The sequence below is a fragment of the Sinocyclocheilus anshuiensis genome, unplaced genomic scaffold (assembly GCF_001515605.1).
Source record: "Sinocyclocheilus anshuiensis isolate Anshui unplaced genomic scaffold, SAMN03320099.WGS_v1.1 scaffold1100, whole genome shotgun sequence".
Lineage (NCBI taxonomy): Eukaryota > Metazoa > Chordata > Actinopteri > Cypriniformes > Cyprinidae > Sinocyclocheilus > Sinocyclocheilus anshuiensis.
Window position 1 is genome coordinate 427,816 of NW_015552633.1, and position 25,850 is coordinate 453,665.

Sequence of the window (25,850 nt, forward strand, 5' to 3'; positions counted from 1 at the left end):
TCTAAAACCCCCGTGTGTGTGGTGCTACCGGGGGAGTGGGGGGCTGGGTTGTGTTGAGAGCGTCTTTAGCCCCTTATCATGGCCATTTTACCACAGATTCATCATCGATTAGACCTGGACAAAGGCTAAATGGGATGGGACACAAGAACACAGATTAGAGAGAGAGACAGGTGCTCAAACATGGAAAGGTTTGGTGATTACATGCAGATTGACTGTGAGCTCGTCACCTTTGACCTTAATTCATGTCCAAGCCATCAGGCACAAAAACGCTGTCAGGGATTACAAATGCAAAGCGAGTGAGCTAGAAAATAGCATAGATTACAGAATCACAAGGTGTATTTACAGCAGACAGGAATTAAAAGATGAAAACATAACATTGTACGGTTTCTCTTGGTGGGAGGATAAGCATAAATATTATGCCATATTTGATTACCCAGGTTCGCTTCAGGACAGTTGGTCAATACTTGAGGGCTGTAAAGGCCTGGAAAAGTTTGCCGAGGTTGACCTCAGAGTACCCGCTTGTGGAGAGGACGGTGTCGGTTACATCCTTCAGCATTTTGTACACATCCTTTTCTTCTTTCCAGCTATTCTTGAATTTCTCTGAGAAGAGAATGAGACAAAATTTTAAATCACCAGACTTCTAAAACCTTTTGTTGCCATTATGATCCCCCTTGTTCTTACCTAAAACATAAAAGAGGCTATATATTTTCAATGTATAAACATCCATTTAAACTGTATCAAAAATAAATAAAAAGCATGATATTATAAAGGCAATATTACATAACTGACACATTGTGATTTTGCTAAGGCCAAACTATTAAAATAAAATTATTAAAATTATGGAAAAAAATTACTTTGCATTTCATAATAAATATTTTGTTTTTAAAGAGAATATAGTTGCTGTAGCAAAGTGATAGTGAAAATCCGTAGTAAGATGCAAAATTTTATTTTTATCATTTATTGAATGTCATAATAAAGAAAAGTTAAAAGCTTCTTTAAAAAAAAAAAAAAAAAACTTTTTAAAAATTTTTTATTATGAGTTCAGAGGTAAAGCTTGACTAGCTAGCATTTTATAGTACCCAAAGGGGCCAAAAAAAAAAAAAAAAAAAATCAAATTCACTAGTAAAACTCTACTGAAAAGGACAAGTAGTGTATACCAAAACGTTTTGATTATACTAAATAACTTAATATATTAAAACAGTATTTTATGAAAGTACGTCACCATATGACATTTTTCCAGCCATACATTTGGCTACAAATATATTTTAATCAGATATTTATTTACTTCCACCTACATGCAACTACAAATCACACGAGCCCGGTAGCAGGCAGGGCTGGAGTCGATCCATAACGAGTCAAAACTGATACGGAACGAAAAATATCAGGCATAATATCGAACTATGCTCAAGGACATGTGCTTGAGGAGGTCTATCAAGTGTCATTTCAAATGAAAGTCTTTGAGAATCGATAAGGAACCAGCAATCCAGGCAGTTTTAGGCTAGAGTGCTGGCGAGAGGGGCTAGGTGTCTGCAGAAGCTAAATAGACACTTTTGCCAGGGGGCCATGGGGTCATGCAATCGGGTCGATATCCAAGGTCATTTATCCCATCAGGAGGGCCTTCAATACCATAGAGACGATAGAGGAGTCACCGGCAGGCTAGCAGGACTGAATGAGAATTACAGACTGAATCAAAAGCCTTTAACCAAAGACTTTTGTTAAAAGCAAGTCTTTGCTTTGAGAAGAAAGAGCCAAGATGAGAATTTACATGAATGTACCTTGAGAATATGTAAATGCCCAGGCTGAAATATGGGCCTGCACCTTTTATTAACACAAAACGTTTTTTATGCTTGAAAGATGACTGAATCCGTGCCTCCTAAATGTTGCTGAACACCCAACTGGTGGTCTAGGACTCAATCACAGTCCATCTCCATTAGCAGGTGTAGTGCAAACAGAGTTACAGAGTTGCCCCATGGGGGAAGAAAGGTCAATTCGTAGAAAGTGGCCAAACACGAACATCAAAAAAGGGGGATAGCATTCCAAACGCACCATCTGCAGAGCTGCTTACCATTATCGTGCACACATTTTTACCTCTAGAAGAAGAAAGAGACGTGAAAGAAAACAGAATGCTGGCACATGGAATAGGGAGAGGGGGACTATTTACCTGTGGAAAGAAAGAAAAAGGGGGGGCTGAAGAAAGATGATGATGCATGATCAAGGGAAAGCAATCATGTCATCATTTTTGAAAGGTGGGAGAGAATAATTTTTTTCCTCTTTCTCCTCTCCTCTTCCTCATTCTTTTCCCTCAATCACTGTGTGCAGAATGTATAAAAGAAACCTAAAAGCCACAGAGGTTGTCAGAGACCTTGCGTTCCCTCCCGGCCCGGCAGGGGTCGCGTTTAAAATAAATAGCATTTTTAAGAGGGAGAAAAGATGTGAAGAGATAGTGAGGGATGACGTGAGAAAAAAAGTGGAGCAGACAGAAGAAAGAGTGGAATACGGAGCGAAAGAACGGATGAAAAAAAGAGAAGGCGGGTGCGACAGAGGACGGCGAAGACAGTCCGGAGAGAGAGAGAGTGTATCAGCTTCCATGTGCTCTAACAAGGTGTAAATACAATAACAAGCATGTAATTAATTTTTCTCTTTCCCTCATTCTCCTCTCCTCTTCTTCATTCTTTTCCCTCAATCACTGTGTGCAGAATGTATAAAAGAAACCTAAAAGCCACAGAGGTTGTCAGAGACCTTGCGTTCCCTCCCGGCCCGGCAGGGGTCGCGTTTAAAATAAATAGCATTTTTAAGAGGGAGAAAAGATGTGAAGAGATAGTGAGGGATGACGTGAGAAAAAAAGTGGAGCAGACAGAAGAAAGAGTGGAATACGGAGCGAAAGAACGGATGAAAAAAAGAGAAGGCGGGTGCGACAGAGGACGGCGAAGACAGTCCGGAGAGAGAGAGAGTGTATCAGCTTCCATGTGCTCTAACAAGGTGTAAATACAATAACAAGCATGTAATTAAGTGAGCATGATGAAGTTAATGGGGATCATACATTCCATTTGGGCTGCTTATGAATATTCTATTAGATGTTATCAGGCAGCTGGAATAGCTTTTAATTTAATCATCATTCCGAGCAGAGAAAAGTTCTTTGTGCGAGTGTAATTGCACAGAATGAATAATTGATTTGACAATCGCACCCGCGGATTTCCAGCAGCTCAAGGCAGGCAGAGCGTGGGGGAGGAGGGCTGGGGGAGGGCACACGCGTCGTGCCCTGAAGAGGTTGCAGAGGAGCTCGCCTGCAAATTGAGCACTATCAGTACACAGATAAAGGACAATTTCTATTTTATCAATGCAGTGAAATTACATTACTGCCTGAACATAATCACACTGCCCACACTTAAGAGGAGACGAGGCAGAGAGGGAGAGCGAATTAGAAAGAGCAAGAGATACAGAGAGCAACGGATGCAGAGAGCAGGAGAGAGAGGAGGAAATGGAACGGAGGGAGCAAAAGGGCTTGCCTAAAAGACGTTATGAATTGCTCTTCATGAAAAGAATGAAATCAGAGTTCAACATGATTTGGAAGTCATTGATATGGGATATCTAATTTTTTCGAAACTGCAGAAAAAACTGTTTTATTATGGAAGGACTCCTGCCGTGCATGAAATTGCCTCCACATTTAACTCAGTAGCTGCAATCAGGCGGAGGACTGTGGTTTACATGTAGATCAGACTCCGAGTCTGCATCTAAATGTCTCATTTCACACACGCGTATGCGCCGATATACACAAAGAAAAAGCACCCCACGCACGCTGCGTGCAGACAATGCATGAGTGCGATATAATCCGCTCAAGGAGCCGCTGAGAACGTTGGTGACGGAGGTTGGACAGGAGGATCATGGGAGTCAAACGGGACTTTTTGATTCATTTTTACTGTCAGAAGGCCAGAGACTGCAGTGGGTCTGTAGATGTGCGTTACGGTAGAATTTGCCCAAAAAGTGAGGTATAGAGGTGCCTTAAAATTGAATGCATTCAATTCATCGTAATTGAATAAAAATCAGTTGAATGTAATTAGTTTAACGCTGTTAAATTTACTTAACTGGTTGGCATGTCAAATTTGATATAGGCATTTTGTTTGGTCTGACCTCTAAATGGCTATTCTGAATATGAACAGATGCACAAGTGTCTGTGTTCAATACATACAAAAATATTATTTTTGGACAAAAAAAAAAAGGGAGAAAAAGTTCATAACAGTACAATATTTTACCGCAATATAAAAAAAAAAAAAAAAAAAAAAAAACAATTTGAATGAAATTTTTTTCCAGTTTGAATGACTGATTCAATGACTTATTCAAAATATTAATTTGTTCCATTTCATAACAGTACAATATTTTACCGCAATATAAAAAAAAAAAAAAAAGACAAATGAAGACTTCGGGGAAAATTTTTTACATTTTGTACATTTTAAACCTAAAAGGGGCGACGTATCCTGGGGGATACAAACATTTGAGAAGCTGTGGGGAGAAGCAGTGAAAGCATAGGTCTCATTTCTTGGTTTCATCTTGAAAGGGTGTTTGTTGTGAATATTTAGATGAGGTGACTTTTGTTTCTCCATTCTTTGTTTAGCTCACGGGCAGCATTTAAACCTGCATGGGCACCTGTAGTGGGAAATCTACTCACCCTCCGATAAAAGTTGATCTAGTTCACATATTTACACATGTTGGAGGGGACTTACCTGTTTAAAAAGCTGTTGTTCAGCATTAGCTTATTAGGTTTACATTGAAATTTTATAAATTAAATGCATATATTTTTTGTAATCTGTCTCTAAATATTTGTATCTCGGGAGATACGTCACCCTTTTAGGGGTATAAATCAAGAAATAAAACACAATTATAGACTGTGTGACTTTGTGGCTTGTGTTTTACTTTTAGAAAATCAAATCTTTTTGTAATCTTGACAAAACACATATCGTTGGAAAGGGCTGACAGTCAAAAGAAAATCTCACAGGAACCACAATTTTTGTGATATCAACTTCAAATTTGGAACATAAATCGGTTAGACATATGGCTTTGATTTGATAGCAATTTTAGAGTGCAACATATTTTATAAAATATATATTTTATATAAAATAAAAACAATTAGTATACTACATTATCTTTACTGTAAACTTAAACTTTTATAACTTTTTCATACTTTATTTTTTTTGAATGCTTTCACTTCAGCAATAATCTGCTGTGTGTCTTCTTTAAAAAGAGACCAACGTTAGGTCTGTACTCCAAAACATTCAGGAATTACAACCATGCTGTAACAAGCATTGATAAACAAGTGTTGTTTCCAGTGAATTTATACCCCCAAAGGAGCAACGTATCCTAGGGGATACAAACATTAAAATCAAATATAAGTGTAAAGTTTTGAAAAAAAAAAAAAAAATCATGAAATTGTATTATTTGAGTCCCAATAAGATGGAAAATAGCATTAAATTAATTTTCTGATGTCTCTTTATGGGTTTGCCCTTTTTAGGGTTAAAGTTAAATTATTCTATCTAATTCACTTTGAGGGTTCAAAATTAAGAGCTCCAACCCATGTTCTTAACTAAGAAAACGTCAGTGGAGAAAAAAAAAAAAAAGTCAGTGAATTGACTTGTACCTTGAACTTTAAAGGGGACTCAACCCTCTTTTTAGTTGTGGTATAGGCTACTGTCTCAGTCTAAATTACATTCACACTGGCGTTTTAGGAAGCCAAACAAATTAGAATATAATAACAACAATGACAGTAATAGCCATATATTGTAAAACAATTGCACTGTAAAATAAATGAAAATTAATATTTCATAGGTATATTATTTTTTCTTTACATTACAGTAGGGAAATTACAATACTTCTTTCCTAATTTCTACACTTGAAAGAGATATTTTGAATTTGGACTGCAGTAACATTAACCATTTAAACTGCTAGCTGTCAGCAATTCTTACTGCACTTTTAAGCTTTAATTTTGATGGAAAACCCCAGCTTCAGTGAAAACAGGCTAACAAAAACATGTCTCAATACAAATCTAGTGAAATGCTGTAATCGTCTGCCGCGAAAAAGCATAACTGGTGGCTTTTGCGTTCCCAAACGCACGCTAAACTCACAGCACATGCAATAACGAGTTCACTTCATTCACTGCGAACTGAGCCGTTCTGAGGCATGGAAAACACAGCATCACAAGCTGATTGATTAAATGAAGTGTGCGCTTCGCTTTAAAATGCACAGTGAAAACAGACTTGATGAAGGGATTAAGCCATAGTGTGTTTTGGTTTTATTTAGTTTGACAGATACTGTGCCAAAGCATAATGGCCCAAACACAACTTTAAAGACCTTTTATGTTAGAATAAGAAGTTTAAATATATTTAAGAAACTACACTTTTTGCCCGGAAGACCTATCGTTTTATATCGTCATGTGACCACGATGATGTAGAGACAGTTTCGCTATTGTGATACCACGATATTGATAATACCGTTACATCCCTAATATATTACATATATAATATATACTACATATATGTATTAGGCTTGCCTAACACTGACGGTGATACCGGTGTTAAGCCGCAACACCGGTTACGTCACATGCCCACCGCGGCACCGACCCCCTATTTCCAGTTTTGTATACCTATTTAAACTTTATATAAGTTATTTCTTATTTTATATTAGGCATAGCCTGCCCTATAATAAAAGTTCTGTTTTATATATAGGCTAAAGTGAGTTTGACATTGTATTTTGTTGTTGCATTCAAGCAATTGACGCTGAACTGCCGCGAATTCAAAAGTGAAAGTAAAATGCGCACGGCGCGTTTAAGCTATTTAAAAGCGAAGGAAAGCGAGGAAAAGAGGGAAAATTCAAACAAACTAAAAATGAACAATTGCCTTATGCCGAATTGCCGCTATTTGAAAGTGAAAGTAAAATGCGCACGCCGCTTTTACAAGCTATTTAAAAGCAAAGGAAAGCAGGAAAAGAGGGAACGCCCCCGCCCCCACGGTGATACCGGTATTACCGGTGTTGTCACACGTCGATTAACCGGTGGGAAAATTTCCTCACCGTCACAACCCTAATATGTATATATTAAATTCTAAATTTATTATACGATATAAAAATACTAAAACGTGTAAAAAAAAACTAAAACTGCATTTCGAAAGACAAAAAAGTATAAAATACAAAATTTGAGAATTGCATTAACTATAAAGTAAATAAAAAATAACTGATTAACGACAACCCAACTTTAAACATTACTGAGATGAAAATCAATTGGACCAGGCGTTAGAGCATCTTCAGTGGTTTGAATCTGGCATTGTGAGCTGAGGTGAGGGGACAGGTTACAGACAGTGATTTCCTTGGATATAGATACTTGAGAGAAGGCATTTTCTTTCCTTTACCTTACTCTCTGTGTGCATGTGTGTGTGTGTGTGTGAGAGTGTGTGTGAGTGTGTATTTGTGTGAAGGGGGGTTGGGAGGCCAATTTCCATCAGTCTTTTCTCTCTGAAGGAATCAGGTAATCTAGTAAGGAAAAGACTGCAAATGGATAAAGCACTGACCAGCAATTTCACCATCAAGCAACAGAGGGATGAATTCACCACGGCCCTCCTTCCATCACAGCCCTGCAATGCATCCCAGCAGAACCAAACCACAGCACCACCCCTGGCCAAGACGACACACTGCAGCCCGTCCAAACAAACTCCTTCAAGGCAGCGTGTTATTTTAACTCCGCTTAACTTCCCAGACAGACCAAAAGGTTCATTCACCCCTTCTCATTGTTCAGACGCCTTCCAGCGACCACAACCGAAGACAGCTGGAGACTTCTAACCTCCAGCCTCGGCGTCCAGCAGAAACAGCTCTCTCTTGCTCAATCTACCAGCAACGTACGTCTCCAGTTATCTAAAGCTCCACAATAACAGCGGAGCAGACAGAATAGGGGGAAGATTGGTTTTTCTATTGTGCCGCTGGTCTGGCATAATGCCCACTTTAAAAGCAATTCCTCCGTCATCAGAGACAGACAGAAAATCTGGCAGATACGACACTAAATGTCTCATGGTGTGAGGGGGAGGTGGTTGGTAAATTACGAGAAGGCGTGCGTGTATGTGTGTGTGGGAAGAGGGCAGCTAAAAGTTTTCTGAACTGTACTTTATTCCACTATCGCTCCCGAGCACTTCCATCGCCGTCAACAGCGGCGGACCACAGCTCAACCCTCTACCTTTGTTCGCTGCGCTCTTGTAATCGGTGCAAATGCATTGAAGAAAACACACTTTGGTGGTGCAGCATAACAAGCTTCTAGAAAGATCTACAAACACAAACTTCTAAGCCCTTGTGTGGTTTATGGTCACGTTATGATTATTTTCATTTTACCAGCTGACCATCCAATGACACGCATGATGTGACTGGCATTACTAACCTGCTTTTAGTCTCACTGATCTACGCATCTATGAGCAAAGAGTTGAGACCACCAGTTGTGGTCATGCAATTTGAAATAAACTGAAATAAAATAAAAATACAAAAAAGGCAACATTTGTCAATTTTGTTTAGTGTCACTTAAGTTTAACTAAAATAAACAAACTGAAATCAAAATAAAAATCAGATATTAAAAAAAAAAAACTAATACAAATTACAAAAACACAAATTCAGCATTAAATTGCATTATACATATTACTCAAAGCTTAATCTTTGGGACTTGAAAATAAACATACATATACACAGAGAATAATTTTTATTATATAAATAAAAACGATAAAAACAGACTGTAAACGTTACTAACCTGTGACCACCATTACTAACCGGTGTTTAGACTAGCTCTTCACTGACTGGTTTAGGTGAAAGTCTTAATGGTGAGACCATTAAATGTTTAAAGTCACAGCTGGCTAGTATTTTACCAATTCCAGGTGGAAACCAACATTACTGCCGTATCTTCATCATGTATATAAATACAAGGATGCTGTAATGGAACAGGTGCCCAGTGCGAGACAGTACATTCAGAACCCCTATAACAGCAAAGTTACATCCCAGGGTCTAAATAAGAAACTGGACCAGGTAAAAGGAAGTAAATGCCATGCAGCCCTGTAATTTCACCCCTAGACCCCTGTAAACCCTGCGGTCTATAATACAGTAATGTGTAGTATTATAGTGAGAGGGGAGATAACCGTTCCAAGGATATACTTCAAAGCCGTGTGTGATGTCCTCTACTAATCCTACAATATACACGTGTACATGCCGGAGCTACATGTATATACAGCACGAAGATAACGAAAGATGCGCGTGACACTAAATGCAACTAGAAAATGAAAAAGTCCAAATAATAAATGGAATAAACAAATGGTTTCAGAGAACAATTGCGAAGAAAAAAAAAAAAAAAAAAAAAGGAGGAGGAGGACAGGAGGAGTAACGTCACCTCTCATTCCGCCTGGTGAAAATCAGGGCTAGAGGGTTAAAATCACTCGTTCAGGAATTAGAGCCCCGGCTGCAGTGATGGGCAGTGTGGCTGACAGAATGCCGCAGATTGGCCACAATTACTCGCAGAAACAACAGTCTGGAAAAAGTAAAGAAATAAAATTCCCCGGAGAAGCCAAGTCTATAATCATGTTAGGCCCCCACCCCCCGATACACTCTCCCCTCGGCCTGCTCCACATTCTGAGTGGTCATCTATTGATTACACATTATATTTATCTACGGCTCTCGCGCCCAGCTCGGAACCTCATCGGCACATGTAAAAATAAATAAATAAATGTATAAGTCTATTCCAAGAGGTCCTTTTTAATCAAGTGACATCAATCAAAAAGGATTGTGGGTAAGTAGCCACGGCTCGGCTAGCGGCGGCCGTGAGCGGTCCGGATCCTCCAACGACCCGCTGAAAACATATGCTCCATGTCCCATTATTTATGAAGGGCTATCCTTTAGCCTTCTCTCCAATTACTCGCCCTATCATTTTCCAAAATCTAAAAACTGTTTTCAATCAACATAGCCAGTGCTATTACCGAGGGCCTACGGGATGAGAGGAGGCTCTCTCTCACTCACTCCCCTCTTCCTTCCAACTGATTGGACGGCTTCGCATTCCGCACCGCGCCAATCTGTGATTGAATCCGTCTCCTGAATTACGGCTGTCGACTCGAGTAGCTGAGGATTCTTAACCCAACCTAGTGGCCGCCTCCAGCCGCTGTGAGGTGTGTGCGCGTAAGTGTGCGCAGAGTCGGAAAAAAGTGCTGGACGAGTATTTATGGGCGATGTTTGTGAGCAAATTTCCAAGATAATTAGTGATAAAAGTCTTACGTCTATCCTCTGTCGACAGGACATTTTTGAAGGCGTATTCCCAGTCGAAGATGAATCTGTAGAAGCACAGCTGGTTGTAGAGGGCTTTCTCTGAATACTACAATAAAAAACAAAAAAAAGAAAACAGATTAGACCAGTTATTACAACTTATAGGGTGATGAGACATACACAAAACTCCCAGGTTATGCTTCTGGGAAACAAAACAAGGTAAAAAAAGACAGGTTAACATGATTTGTTTTCAAGTTGGTCCAAGAACCAGGCTAAATAAAGGCCAAAATCAATAGCTTTCACCTATTGGTTCCGGACAAAATGCTCGGTAAAACTGTGCATCACCATTACAGGTATATAACATATGGAATTTAACATTTAACTGCATTCAGCCATTTACTCTGGCTCTTGACTGATTTCTTGTGGACTTCTGACAAGTACAAATTCCATTGCACTGATGTGAAATGAATCACAAACCAAACCAATGCTTCAATAAAATAAGTGTAAGAATATTGGGAGAACCGACTAAATTCAGTACACCCATGCAAACCAGCCACAATGAAACGAATATTGTTTGATTAATACAAAAATGATTCTCCAAGAAGAGGAGAAAGACAATGGCTTTTGACTGATTTTACATTGAAGTTGGCCTGCCACCCAGCAATCCCATCCAAATCACATAATATACTAATGCATAATATTACAAATTTACACTGTACTGAACATTAAAAAATTGGTTAATGGTTGCAAAATGTACTTGTGACCAGTTCACAGAGCGATAAGACATTTTTGTAAAACTGTACTTAAATATTTCTATATGGTATTAATATATCATTTGGAAATTTGCGACGTTTATAAGCAGTGGTGACTGTATCTGTTCATTGTTTGTTTTTTGTGGTTTAATTAATCAAATTAAGAAAAGAAAAAATATTGTTTTGTAATGTTTTAAATAAACACATTCATATTATAAAAGATAATGTATTCGATTGCACAGTTTTTACTGTGGCATCAAATTTGGTATAAATAAAGACAATTTTGTTAAAAATAAATAAATTAAAAAAAAACCTAGAGCTGAGGGCCAATTTGGCACTGTTTTAAACACACTGTGTACTGTGTATCAGAGGTAGATTTCTCCACAAAAATTTAAGACCTGCTCATTATAAAAAGTAAAACTATTACTTTAACATTCAAAGCTCTTTACCAATTCTTTAGATACGCTGTGGTTGCTGATTATTCCTTTGCATATTCAATATAACTAAAAAAAGAAAAGGGAAAAACCAATTAGCTAAAATCATACCGATGCAGTTTAGTACTACGTGTTATTGTCCCGGAGAAAATGAAAGGCTGAAGCGTAATGAGATTGGTGCGGCTCAATCAGGGAAAGATGGAGAATCACCTGTGTTAATTACAGCTGCGGAGACAGGTAGTGTTTGTCATATATTCTCCACTGTCACAGACAAAGACAAACACACGCGCTCAGTCAAACCCCAAGTTTGGAGTCACAGAACCTGTGAAACTGTCTGATTGGTCGAAAACAGCCAGTGTACTCCCCACCTTCTCTCCTGAACGGTGTTTAGTTTGTAAATTCGGCTGTAATTACTGTTAGCCATGTGTCTAACTGCCAGAGGAGCGCAGGTCGAGCGAGAGAATAAAAGAGAATGGGGAGGGAGAGAAAAAGAGAGAGAGATGTTCAGCTCTGAAATTACCTCTTTCATAATAGTTTGTTTTGATAAGGCAGCGTGTGTGGATCTGATGAACAACTGTTGCTGTCAATTTGATTAGCCATTATACTTTTATGTTAATTGCTGTTATTGGGTCACAGTCTTTCTGTGTCACCATAGAATCAGAGCGATGTGGGTGCCGGAGGAGTTTAGCAAGGGCTCTCTCCTCAGCACAACGGCTTTTAATTGCCCTCTACAGCTTCTGATGAGCCCAGCAGCTGTTGACCCATAATGCACTGGCTGGTCAACAGCCGTGCCTGTCGATTCAGCAATGCGGCCATAATGGAGCTCCTATAATCAGCGCCAGGTCGCCATGTGCGCGCGAAGGAGATTGTGAACTAAAAACGCAGTCCAAGAAATAAGTGAACGGACACACGAGGCAGGGCCAGGACGAGCTTCACAGCTGTGCTGACAGGTGTCAAAAGGGGTGTGACCAAGGCGCCGTCAAACGTTATTGAATTTAAACTCCCCCACCCCGCAAACAGAGGCCCCTCCCTTATGCAGCTTTGCTCAGCTCAATGCTTTGTTCCTGTACTGACACCATTTCAATTTTCTCCACAAATCTGCAGCATTTTCGGCCCGAGTGACTGAGAAGCAAACCAGCTGTGAAATTGCCTCTCTCCTGAGACCCCCGCCTCATCTCCCCCTCCTTGATAGAGACATTGCAGCCAGTGCCGTACCACAGAACCTTTGGTACAGCCCAAACGCAGCCTGCCGGAAGAGCTGGATGGAGGGGAAAAGAGAAAGTGTCAAGCGTGAGGCCTTAAGACTACGACCAAAGGGGTGTAAAAAAGTAGCTACATTTAAAGACACTCAATGAAGATCACTGGCCAAACTTACGATGCGGATAGTTTAATGACTCCTTGCGGTCATGGTGCTTATATGTAAAGGATGTATAATATCCTCTCTTTGAGCCGAGAAGCAGAGAAAATGGCTACTCTTTCAATTCGCATAGATCTGTGCAGCTGCAAAAGAGAGGACGTGGAAAAAAAGAAGAAAAATCTCCAAACAGTTTTAATGAGGCTTAAAAAAAAAAAACCTTCCAATCTGAGTTAATTTTAACAGGCTGAGCTGGAAAAGGAAGGCGATCGGCATCACAAGGTTTCATAACGAGTCAATATATGTAAATCTTTACAAGGCAAACACAGTGGGAAACAAAGACATTTAACTGAAGCGCCAGTTGATGTCTCCACTTTTTGTGAACATAATTTCTCCCCATTGAAAGGTATAATTGCCTGCTATTTGAAGATATTCATGCTCAATTTTTGAAATTAATTTCAATTGGGGGGAAATGTAGAAATGTCAGCTCCCGTGAAAGGGATTTGATTTCAATTATCCTTGCTCAAAGGACTGTGATTTCCAAATACACTTAAGCAAAATTATGACAAGAATTTTTGTTCCCAGAAATTCAGTGTTTAAAGAGCGATTAGACGATAAATGGACTGGCTTTGAATTGAAGTGAATGCGCCGGTTACCATCTGAAAGGCACTCAATTATCCCTGATTGCTCCTGTTATAATGTATCAAATAGAGATACCTGCTATTGCTGTAATTTGTGTGAAAATTAACATGCTGCAATTTCCACTAGAGGGAAAAAAAAGGAAGCCCTAATGGGTGCCTGAACGTACATCAATAAAATGGAGAGGGAGAGAGAGAGAGACAGACAGACAGAGAGTGGGGGTGGTTGGAGAGATCTACGAGCGAGGGAAAGCAGCTGAAAAAGAAAAACGGAGAGAGAGAGAGAGAGAGAGAGAGAGAGAGAGAGAGAGCGCCAGTGAAAGAAAACGAGGGAGAGGGAAAAAATGTAATTTACCGAAAATATTACAAATTGCACCTGTGTACAACTCCTTTAAATTACTGGCCAATCAGACGAGGGTGCCTATTACGCTTCCATTTAATCTGGATACAATGGTAGTCAATGTCTCTGTGTCCGTGGAGACACCAGAGGAGATGCATTGCTGTCAGCCGAGCTGTAAAGCCCAGAACGACAGAGGGACGGTAGAGGGGTGAGGAAGTTAATGTTTTATTCAGCCGGCAGTTTAAACTGCCATCTCACCAGGCAGAGCGGAGGACAGCTAAGTGGCTATGGTGACAAGAGAAATTGTCCTTTTGGGTTTCAACCTGTCGCCACAGAACTAGATGCAGAAATAAAGCACGAGGAGGAAGAAGGAATTGATGGGGGGGTGTGTTGGTAAAGGGACGAAAATGATAAAGAAGACAGACAGGGACAAAGACAGACACTAATTTTTGGAAGGGACGTCCATCACTGTGTCTCTAAACCGAGCGAAGATGCTTGAAGTGATCACAGGATGAAGTAAGAGTGAAACACCCCACATACAGGTTTTTAAGCAGCGAGTCCAAGGCCAAGTCCAACTGGAGGCCGGTTCTTATCAGAGGAAGCTTGTTAAGGCAGGAAGCAAACCCATATTGTGTCATACGGGTCAGACAGGCCCAGTAATATATAATGGGTAGAAACATGGGTGACCGATGGGAAAAAAAAAATACACGGACAGGGAATAAAAGGCCTGGGCCGAGGCATGGAGAACTTTCATAGGCTCCACAGCACCACCATCTGGACAAAGTGACTGTTTCTGTATACAAAAAAAGTGTGCAGTACCTCAGGCCTCAGCGTGGATCTGAGACAGGCAGGACAGATCGGTCCAGACCTCGAGAACGCGATGGGTAGCCGGCGGGTTCGGTTCTGGCAGGCCTGATCCTCACACAGCAGCCAACCCTGTGTAAATAGAGAGAAAGAAAAAGATTCAAAAAGCTGATCGGCAGTGATGCATGTGACTGCGGCCCCCAGGAGACGGGTTGCTGGTGCTTTTGCCTGTGGTGGGGCCGTGTGAGGCCTCAGCCTGCAGCAGATGCAGCTGCCCCCTGCTGACACTGCCTTTCCTGTCCCTGTTATTACAGCGGGGGCCAGGGGGTAATGTGGGTAATGCCCTGCTAATGACGGAGCACTAAATAAACCCCTAGTATCAGAGGAGCACCTGTCCCTGAAGCATTACCACCACCTACCCTACTATAGACTGGAGAAGGCTGAAAAAGAGAGAAAGGGGGAGATAGAAATAGAGACAGGAAAATGGGGCCTGATGAAAGATGCTAAAATAGATGCAATATTAGATGAAAAGATGCAATATTAGATATAAAACTAGAACTTTAACATTACCGTACAAATGTTTTTTTTGTTCTTTTTGTGTTGAAATAACACTTTTATTCAGAGAGAACACATTGAAGACATTTATAATGTTACAAAGAATTCTATTTAAAAAAGAAAAGCTGCTTTTTTAAATTTTCTATTCATCAAAGAATCCTGGGAAAAAAATCAGTTTCCAGAAAATTTATTAAGCAGCACAACTGTTTTCAATGTTGATAATCAAAAGAAATGTTTCTTAAGCACCAAAACAGCATATTAGAATGATTTTTGACAGACAATGTGACACTAAAGACTATAGTAAAGGTTGCTGAAAATCAGCTTTGAAGAAGAATAAATTAATTAAAAAAGAATTAAAATGAAAAAAAAAAAAAAAGTGTTTACAAGTTTAAACTAATATTTTAACAATATTACTGTTTGTAAAGTTGTATGGTATTTTGGATCAAATAACTGCAACCCTGGTGAGCACTATAATCATGAGCACTTATTTCAAAAATATTTTTTAAATCAACAACACTTTTAAAGTCAGTTTATTTATGCACTTTGGATGGGTAAATGCAGAGCACTAATTCCGAGTATGGGTCACCATACTTGGCCACATGTCACATGTCACGTCACTTTATTTCCTGAAGTTGTCAGTCTTTACACCAAGATTTTATTTATTTTTTAATTATTATTATTTATTCATCTATTTATCACCTCCTTCATTTACAAGGACATTAGAGAAATGACAGGAAATTATATGGAGAAGAGAGTGGAACTGGATCAAGAAAATGTTGCAAGCCAGATTTGAACCTGTACGTCCCACATGATCACCATGACTCTACATTATTACATGTTCCAGGTGTTAATTCAAATAACTTCACAGCTTTTCCACAACTATCCCTTTTTAGATCGCACAGAATATTGAGCTATGATTTTTTTCCCCAAACTCAGTTAAGGTCTGACTTAATTCTGGTATGAAATGCCCATTTTATGTTGCAATTAATTCCTTAGGGATATAATCACGTTTGCTCAAGTTTCACTCAGAAATATGGCACATAAAGGTAAACTGGTTTCACTTGTCTCTATTGCCTGATTTACAAGCATCTGTGGATAAACTGGTCAGTTTATCGTCCCTGCTGAATCCAGAGATGAGTCTTGTCATCCCACCTGTGCTGTCAAACCTGTTCGGCCTACATGGGTTATTGTTCAGACCTCACAGCATTATCGGAATCAATGGCTTGTTTTAATTTTTCAATTAATTTCATCTGGGCAGTGTTTTATGCGGATGTTATTTGCGTAATTAGCAGTAAGCCCAGGGGCTAAGGGAAACCCAGAGTGTGTAATTGAATCTGAACATATGTGAGCTGTTTGGCTTTCATTTTGAAGGGAGCGCCGGTGTTATCACCCCTCTGTTTGCCTTAACAGATCTTTTGTGCCTCTGGAGGCCCAAGACTAAACCAACACTTCAGTTCCCATGGGCTTAGCAAAAGATTGCGACTACAGGAACACACACAAGCCAACTGAAAAAAAGTATGTCATTGTTTATAAAAACACAATGGGATGGGCCATCCACAATTCAGCAGGGATGGCCAGTAGAGACTTTGTCCTATGTACAGTGGCCTGATTTGATGAAAAAGGGAGGGATGGAGATTTTTTTGCCATTTCACCTGTTTGCTGACCCACATTTCTTCATTCTGAATTAGTGACCCTCAAAGAGGCATTGGGCTTGCATACATGCAGACTTCTGAAGTCTTTTATTCTCTTCCTTGGGCACAAGAATAAAAACAGATCGACAGTGAAAGAGATAACATTAGCGTCAAAGCACACCATAATAAGTAGGCCAGAAACACTCTTCACAAGCACATTATATAGAGGTGTATTGATGCACTTTCCCGGAATCAGGCTGATCCATATAAATCCTAAAATAAGACTTTTAATATATATATCGGCCAGCATCTGCTTCCTATGCTCACCAAGGCTCACCAATAACTATGTTATGTTTAAATACATTTCAAAATGGAATTTATTCTCATGATATCAAAGCTGCATTTTCATAGGGAAATCCGTTTTATTTTGTTCCCAAATCCCATTATTCCCATTTAAAATTTTCTGGATTCCATTTTTTAGGTTTTAATATTTCTAGAATCTGTTTTAATGGTCAAATGAAATTGTATTATTCAAAAAGCATGTCTAATTAATTGAAATCCTGAAACGTACACAATTTAACAGCAACTTATTAAAAGTTTAACAAAACTTTAAGGCTCTATGAAATATTTCATTTTTTTCAAATTCAGTTTTATTTTTCTTTAAACAAATTCTGTTTTCCATTAATTTTCTGGATTCCATTTGAATGGTTTCATGAAATTTTAGTAATCAAAAGCATCTCTAATAAATTGATTTTTTTTTTAATTCGTTTAAAAATTCATTAATTTTTTTTTACTGTGTTTTACTGTGTGTATTTACATTTTTCAGGTAAATAAATTCGGGTAGATATTCCTTAAAAATTGTTTTAATAATAATTTTATTATTAGTAGCAGTAATATTATAACATTAAGCAATATATGTCACAGTTTCTTCAAGTTAAACCGAACTTTTATTTTGATGGGTTGCTGTGAAAACCTTTATGTTTGTTTGTATATATGACGATAGATTTTCCTCAAAAGAAATTGTAAAATGCTTATGAAGTGACACTCAGAGCAGCTCCAGAGATTATGTTATGTGTTCATGCACTCATATATTGAGGCAGCAAAGGCTGAAAACACTGCGAGCATCACAAGAGCTTCAGTATGTGTAGTAAACCAAACCGCACATCTGCCCCATTCATTCACACAGAGACACACAGAATATGCAGGATTCATATTTAGATAGTATTTTTGTGGTTTATTATTCACAGACATTAGTCAATATAGCATTTGCATTTAAGTGTACCGGCCTATTTTTTATTTATTTACCCAAAATTTGGCAAATTCCACATTATACAGTAAATTCAAATTTTATGACCTGATTCCGCGATTCTGTCCGCGTTTTCCACATCGCGGAAATCACAGGTCCTATTTTCAGCAGCCATTATACAATTCACATGTTCATACAGAAACCATTCAAATATAATGGTTTGGTGCTTAAGAACAATTTCTTTTTTTTTTTTCTTATGTTTTGTAGAAAACAGTTGCTGCTTAATATTTTTGTGGAAACCATGACATACTCTTGGCATCTTCCAGTCTTTGGAAATGTATGCCTGCCCTGCTCACCTGTGGATGCTCAAAACATTCTAAGAATCTTCTAAAAACACATCACTCTCTATAAACTAGAGACCAGACAAAATACTCTAAACCAGGTGACAAAAACATAACCTGCTTATTTTATAGGCAGACTCCGTTTGCATCTTCATTGTAACCAACAAATGGAGGATGGGCAGAAAAAAGAAGAAAATCAGGGAGCAAAAGAGAGAAAAAACATCTAATTGAAACACTAAGAGCTCGCTCTGTGAGAGAGAGAGGCAGGATAAAGCTTCATAATTGCATAATTATACCAGTCGATACCTGACACTGCGAATACAGCCACTTCTGCAGCCGTCAAATGAGTTCCACATAATTTAACCAAACACTGGGCAAAGACTGGGGCCCACAGATCAGTGCAAGCTACCGAAAAACCTTCTCACTCTCCTCCTTTCTTTATCGCTTTCTCCATTTCACAATTTTGCTGTCGCATCTATACCTGCGGGTCTTTTTCTAGAGCGGTTTCACCTAGAGTATTTCGGTTCACCTCTGACTACAATCAGAACTTAGCACTTAAGGTTTCATATCTGTGTCAGGTTTGTAAGGAGATGTGTGCTTTCTTAACCATTTTGAATGAGAAATACAACTTGTACTCTCTCTTCAACACCTGATGCGGGAAAGATTTTTTACAGTTTCCAAAGAAAATGATGCAAAAAAATGGCATGCCACATTGATAGGGTGGTTGCTAGGGAGTTGCTACGCAGCTACAAAGGCGTTCCAAGTCTTTATGATATTCCGGTCCATAGTGCTGCACAATTAATCAAAATAACACCGAAATCGCAACATGGCTCAGTGCAATTAACAAATAGCGAAGGCTGTGATTTAATTAAATATACAGTTGTGCTCAATTATTCATACCCTTGGTAAATATGATCAAATGATCAAAATATGACGGCTGTGAAAATTAATCTGTATCATCAATCCTTTAGATATTTTATTTTAAAGGGGTGGTTCATCGCGATTTCACTTTTTTAACGTTAGTTAGTGTGTAATGTTGCCGTTTAAGCATAAACAATATCTGCAAAGTTACGAAGCTGAAAGTTCAATACAAACGGAGATATCTTCTTTTAAAATTCGGTTAGTTTAATGCCTACAAAAAAGGCTGGTAGGGACTACAAGTTACTTCCCGGGTTTGTGATGTAACAAACCCAGATAAACCCCGCCCTAAAAAGAAGGAAATTATCAGCACGTTTCTTAGAGAAGGGACAGTGGAATAAAGGTAAACTATGTGAAAAATAATGCGTTTTTTAAAAAAAACGAAGCATTAACACATGTTAGACTGCACCCCATAAACACAATCAAGCCTAGAATAAAACCAGTCAACCAACTTGGTTTTGTTCTCAGTGACCCATTTTTGTTTTGATTATGATGTTTGTTTGTGGATCATTGTCCATTTGGAAGATCTAACCATGGCCCATTATAAGATTTCTAGCATGGACAGTCGGTTTTTAATTTTTTATCCATTGGTATTTTATAGAATCCATTATGCCATCTATCTGAACGGCAGAAAAATAGGCCCACAACATTAAAGATCCAGCAGTATATTTCATTGTACACATGGGGTACTTTTTTATCCTTGTGTGCACCAAACCCATCTTGAGTGTTTGCTGCTAAAAAGCAATTGTTTTGTTCGTTTCATCTGACCATTGAACCCAGTCCCATTTAAAGTTCCAGTCGTGTCTAGCAAATAAATATGCTGGAGTCTGTTTTTGGATGAGAGCGTTTTCTTTTCTAGTTTTTGCTTGAAACCCTCCCAAACAACATTGTTTTTTTTTTTTTTAGGCTTTCTGACCCCAAAACTCAACTATTTTCTGCAGTTCTCCAGCTGTGATCCTTGGAGTCTTTGGCCACTCAAACCTCACTGTGCATTAGGACGATATAGACACACATCCTCTTACTGTATTAGAGAAAAATATTTATTTCATAATGTGACTTTCCCCTACTTTCACTTTTTTTTTACTGTAAATAAAGGTTAGATTTTTATTTTTACTTTTTGAATGAAAGATCAAGTGGATAAACAATGCAGATTTATTTTCACAGCCTTTTTTGATCATATTTCTCACCGTGCATTAGGATGATATAGACACACGTCCTCTTACTGTATTACAGAAAAATATTTATTTCATAATGTGATTTTTCCCCACTTTCACTTTTTTTTTTTACTTTAAAGTTTTTTTTTTAATTTTTGAATGAAAGATCAAGTGGATAAACAATGCAGATTTATTTTCACAGCCTTTTTTGATCATATTTACCAAGGGTATGAATAATTTTGAGCACAACTGTATATGCACTGTGTGTTTCAGAGTGTTGTGCGAGATGTTCTTATACACACAGTCACAAATGTCCTCTCACGGCAAAAACAGAATAAATAATAAAAGTCGTAAAATTAACAAGAAGCAATATAAGATATTTAAGGTTAATACTAGACCAAAAGAATCTAAAATATATTCAGGTGATACTTTTTTTTAAATATCGAATATTAATAATAATGATGCAATTAAAAAATGTAAATGTTAAATAATTTATAAATGAATTATTTCCATCTGTAACTCAAACCACGCTTGATGAATTGCATGCTGAAGAAACCGCAACAGCGATGTGTGCCTTAGCAAGCACCGCTAAATGAAGGAATTTTGCCATCTAAACACCCATAAATCCACCAGCCCCACTGAACACGCATACAACCTCTCTCTGATGCCCTTAATCCAGAGCTGCCCCTTCTAGTCGAGGAAAAAAAGCTGCAATTACAGGCAGCTTGGTGCAAAAAAGCCCCCAAGACAACAGCCTCTCACGGGCTTTGTGCCTTGGTAATCAACAGCTGTACATTCACACAGCGACTGTGGAGCCCGAGAGCGGCTGAATGGACGCAAATGCATCCACTTTGTACATCTCTGCTTTAATCAAGCCTTTTCTATTCAGCAATCTGACCTTCTGTTCAAAACAGGATTATCACCTTTTTTAAATTTATTTATTTCGGTCACCCCCCCACAACCACCACCATCACATCCCGAAGCCAGTTACCAAGGGCGAAGCACATGACGAACATAATTGTAATAATTTGTTAAACGCCATGGCAACCCACATTAGAATGGGGTAAATACGGGGGGTGCCACTTCGTGCCACGCTCTCATTTTGCAGAAGACTCCAGGAGTCAGAACGGATGACAAGGAAGGAGAGAAGTGGGGGGGATGACGAAAGGGGGAAGGGAGGGAGACGAGAGGAAAGCATATTTGCTTTGTCTCTAAAGGGTGGTTTTATTGGTAATGGTGGTGGGCTGAAGGTGGAGGTGGCAGTGATTTCTTTCATGATTAATGCCTCGCCGGTGTTCCGTAGGAAACTCAACAAACACCGCTGACTTCCAATCTGTAACCATGTAAGCTGCAAGTCCTCCCTCACGCAGCCAGGCTTTCTCCCTCTATCTCTGCGAACAAAAAACTCTATTTGAGCTCTCCCCTCAGCTGAAAGGAATCCTTAATTACACAATATCAGCCTCTTCATTGCTCCTAGTGTGGGAGGGGACGGCTGAGCTGTGTCCACTGAAGTCGGGCCTGAGCGAGGAGGGGGGCCGCATTCACTACCAGCAGCTGTTTCACACATACTGACAAAAGAGCCTACAGGCACCGTCCCAGTGAGGGAGGTGGCTACATTCAGGCCGCTAATTGATTTTTCTGCACAGCACTGTGGGAGAATATACCCCCACGACTTTCAAGTCGGATTCGTGAGTTTCCAGCATTCCAGAACTTCCCAGCTTGGCTTGAGAGTTCAGAACCTAGCTCGCTCATCCCGACTGGACATGGCGTGCAGTGATTACAGATGTCGATCAAAACCCTCAGCTGGGAAATTAGATACACAAACGTATGCGCGCTCTTAACGTAGGCCCAATATCTGCACACTTGTCACATTGCCAGGGCCTGTATTTCTGCAAAGACACTGCGAGTGCGCACAAAATTAAACCCATTTGTGACGCAGCGGGAGGGGGGCGGTAGCTGTTTGGAGCAACGCTCAAAGGTGAAAGACCGCATCTGAAATTCAATAAAGACAGGAAATAAACAAACAGCATGAGGAAGGTGAGCTCAAATTAACCCATGTTACGTGCTCACAGAGTGGCCGGGTGTTGAAATGTGAATGTAGCAACGATTACTGCCATCAGATCATTTAAGACCAACTCATTAGGCAGGGAGCTAATTAAAGTAGAGGATGAAGACTCTTGGACAATAAACTTGACAATGTGCACCTGTAGTGTTACTGTATAGGACACATTTGAAGGAAGGCACATGAACACAGAGCTTCGGCAAAAGCATACGTAAACGATTATTTTGTCTTTTACAGAATATAAATTCTGTGACCTTTGACCTGTCAAGTTTTTTTGTTTTTTTTTGCTGCATGATTTGCAGTGTTGTGGGTGGGAAACAGAAGAAGTTGGTTTACCATTTTGAATGTTGTTATAGGTATGCTGGTATTTTGAGTATTGGGTCTACTGATATACCGGTATCAAAAGACTAATAATAATAAATATTATTAATATCGTTACTGTCCACGTAAATACTATTACTACATCACATACATTAAAATATCATTATAATAAATTTTTATAATCATATTTGTATTTTTAACAATGTAAATGTAGTATAATGTAGTTGAAGAACTGATTCTGAAAATCATAATTGGCCATAAAAATATATATAAAATATCATATTTTGCAGCCATATTTACATTTTTAACATTGTAGTCCATATATATATATGTGTGTGCTCATAAATGTACACGCCCCTTGATCAGAACAAAATAAGAAGGATCATAAAAATTGCATGTTATTGTTTATTTAATACTGTCCTGATTAAGTTATTTCACATAACAGATGTACATGTATTCTCCACAAGACAAAATAATAACAATTTATAAAAATGACCCCATTCAAAAGTTTACATACCCTTGAATCTTAATACTTTGTGTCATTTCCTGGATGACCCATGACTGTTTTTATATTTTGTGATAGTTGTTCATGAGTCTCTTGTTGGTCCAGTTCAACTGCCTGCTGTTCTTCAGAAAAATCCTCCAGCCAAGATTTTCTGCATATTTGAACCCTTTCCAACAGTGACTATGATTTGGAAGATCCATCTTTTCACATGGATGACAATTGAGGTACTCATACATAACTACTCTATAACGTGAAAACATTTACTGATGCTCAAGGCGACAACACAATGCATTAAGAGCTGGGGGGTGTAAACTTTTGAATTGGATGATCAGCGTAAATTGTACTCATTTTGTCTTCTGGGAAACATTTAAGTATTTATGTAACTTCTAAAGTGCAGTACCAAAGGAAAAAAATATGATCTTTATACAAAATAAGAAAAATTTACACCATCATTCTGTTCAAAAGTTTACACCCTCTGGCTCTTAATGCATTGTGTTGCCTTCTTGAGCATCAGTAAATGTTTTCACCTTTTGTAATATCTGTGTATGAGTCCCTCAATTGCCCTCAGTGTGAAAAGATGGATCTCAAAATCATACAGTCACTACTGGAAATGGTTAAAATATGCAGAAGATGCTGGAAAACCAAAGAATGTGCAGGAACTGGAGGATTTTTCTGAAGAACAGCAGGCAGTTGAACTGCTCAGGACCAACGAGGGACTCATGAACAACTATCACAACAGTCATGGATCATCCAGAAACAATAACATGCAAATTTTGTTAAAATGATTAACATTTAGCATATTCTGCAAGGGGCATGTAAATTTATGAGCACAACTGTGTATATATATATATATATATATATATATATATATATATATACATGTGTCTGTACACATTTGGTGAGAATTTTCTCTAGCGATTTGCAAAACTCTTTGGTGCAAATAGATATTTATTAGTTACATGGCTCTTTATTATGCGACACCTTATCCACAACACCTGCAGTGGCCAATCTGGAACACATAGGTGGTGCATTACGAGAAGCATTTGTTCATACTCACACTGTAGTATCTCCTGATGTGGCGGCAAATGTCCAGTTGCAGTTTGTTGCTAATTTGAATAGGATGCTCCATCGGGCTGCCCCGACAGGGGATATGGCAACAATTCTTCAGGCTGGGCTGTAAGGTGCTCCCCTGGAAACAAATAAATTAACTTTTAACACAGCATTTGATCACGGCACACAAGCCCCCCCACACACACACACACACAAAAAAACAACAACAACATAATCAGGGCATTTATCCTGTTGACTGGCATTGCCTAAAGAAGCTTTTATAACAGTTTTGTTACAGTATTTTTAGATCTGTGTGTGTTCGGTGTTAAAGAGACAGCCGTCTAATAAACGTGCTGCCTATCATTAATGTTAATCAAAGAACAAAAGAAAATCATTAACTGACTGAATATCTTTCGTAAATTTAATGAATATTAATCAATATTTTATTTATGAAAAGAAAACTAAACAGTGATTTTACATTTTTGATTTCAATTTCTGTACCTGACATTTGCTCAGTTTTATTTATGCTATTGCTAATTAATTTGTTTACTTGTCTTTAACAATTTAATGTTTGAAATTTATATTAGTCTAGTTGTTTTTTTCTGTGTTTTTTTTTGATAAAACCATAGACATAAAACAGAATAAATATGTTTGACATCTAAATATTTGACTTAAAATTTGTTTAATGGATTTTTTTATCTTATTGGAATCGGAATTAGGAATCGATAAGAATCGGAATCAAAAAGCAGAATCAGAATCAATAAAATTCAAACGATACCCCACCTTCCTCTCACTCACATTTCATTTAGAGGTTTGAAAATTGGAAAGGAGAATTATTTTGTCTTCTGGAGAATATACAAACATCTGTTACGTGAAACAGCATATTTAGGACAGTATTAAATAAACAATAACATGCAAATTTTGTTAAAATGATTAACATTTAGCATATTCTGCAAGGGGCATGTAAATTTATGAGCACAACTGTGTATATATATATATATATATATATATATATATATATATATACATGTGTCTGTACACATTTGGTGAGAATTTTCTCTAGCGATTTGCAAAACTCTTTGGTGCAAATAGATATTTATTAGTTACATGGCTCTTTATTATGCGACACCTTATCCACAACACCTGCAGTGGCCAATCTGGAACACATAGGTGGTGCATTACGAGAAGCATTTGTTCATACTCACACTGTAGTATCTCCTGATGTGGCGGCAAATGTCCAGTTGCAGTTTGTTGCTAATTTGAATAGGATGCTCCATCGGGCTGCCCCGACAGGGGATATGGCAACAATTCTTCAGGCTGGGCTGTAAGGTGCTCCCCTGGAAACAAATAAATTAACTTTTAACACAGCATTTGATCACGGCACACAAGCCCCCCCACACACACACACACAAAAAAACAACAACAACATAATCAGGGCATTTATCCTGTTGACTGGCATTGCCTAAAGAAGCTTTTATAACAGTTTTG

The 25,850-nt window shown here is 38.5% G+C and overlaps 1 protein-coding gene across 3 annotated transcripts in view; it reads right to left on the reverse strand.

The window, feature by feature from the left end:
- Positions 1-13: 13 nt before the first annotated feature.
- Positions 14-25,850, reverse strand: part of pola1 (polymerase (DNA directed), alpha 1) — a 56,350-nt gene continuing 30,513 nt past the window's right edge. Inside the window, exons 34-38 of one of the 3 annotated variants that reach the window (XM_016458061.1) lie at positions 25,568-25,699; positions 14,595-14,711; positions 10,270-10,366; positions 434-600; positions 14-269 (exon numbers count right to left, since the gene is read on the reverse strand). In XM_016458061.1, coding sequence (XP_016313547.1) covers positions 458-600; positions 10,270-10,366; positions 14,595-14,711; positions 25,568-25,699 — 489 coding nt within the window. In that variant the 3' untranslated portion in view covers positions 14-269; positions 434-457. Of the gene's footprint in view, positions 601-10,269; positions 10,367-14,594; positions 14,712-25,567; positions 25,700-25,850 lie in introns of all 3 variants that reach the window. The other 2 variants (XM_016458060.1, XM_016458059.1) reach the window with 2 other exon arrangements.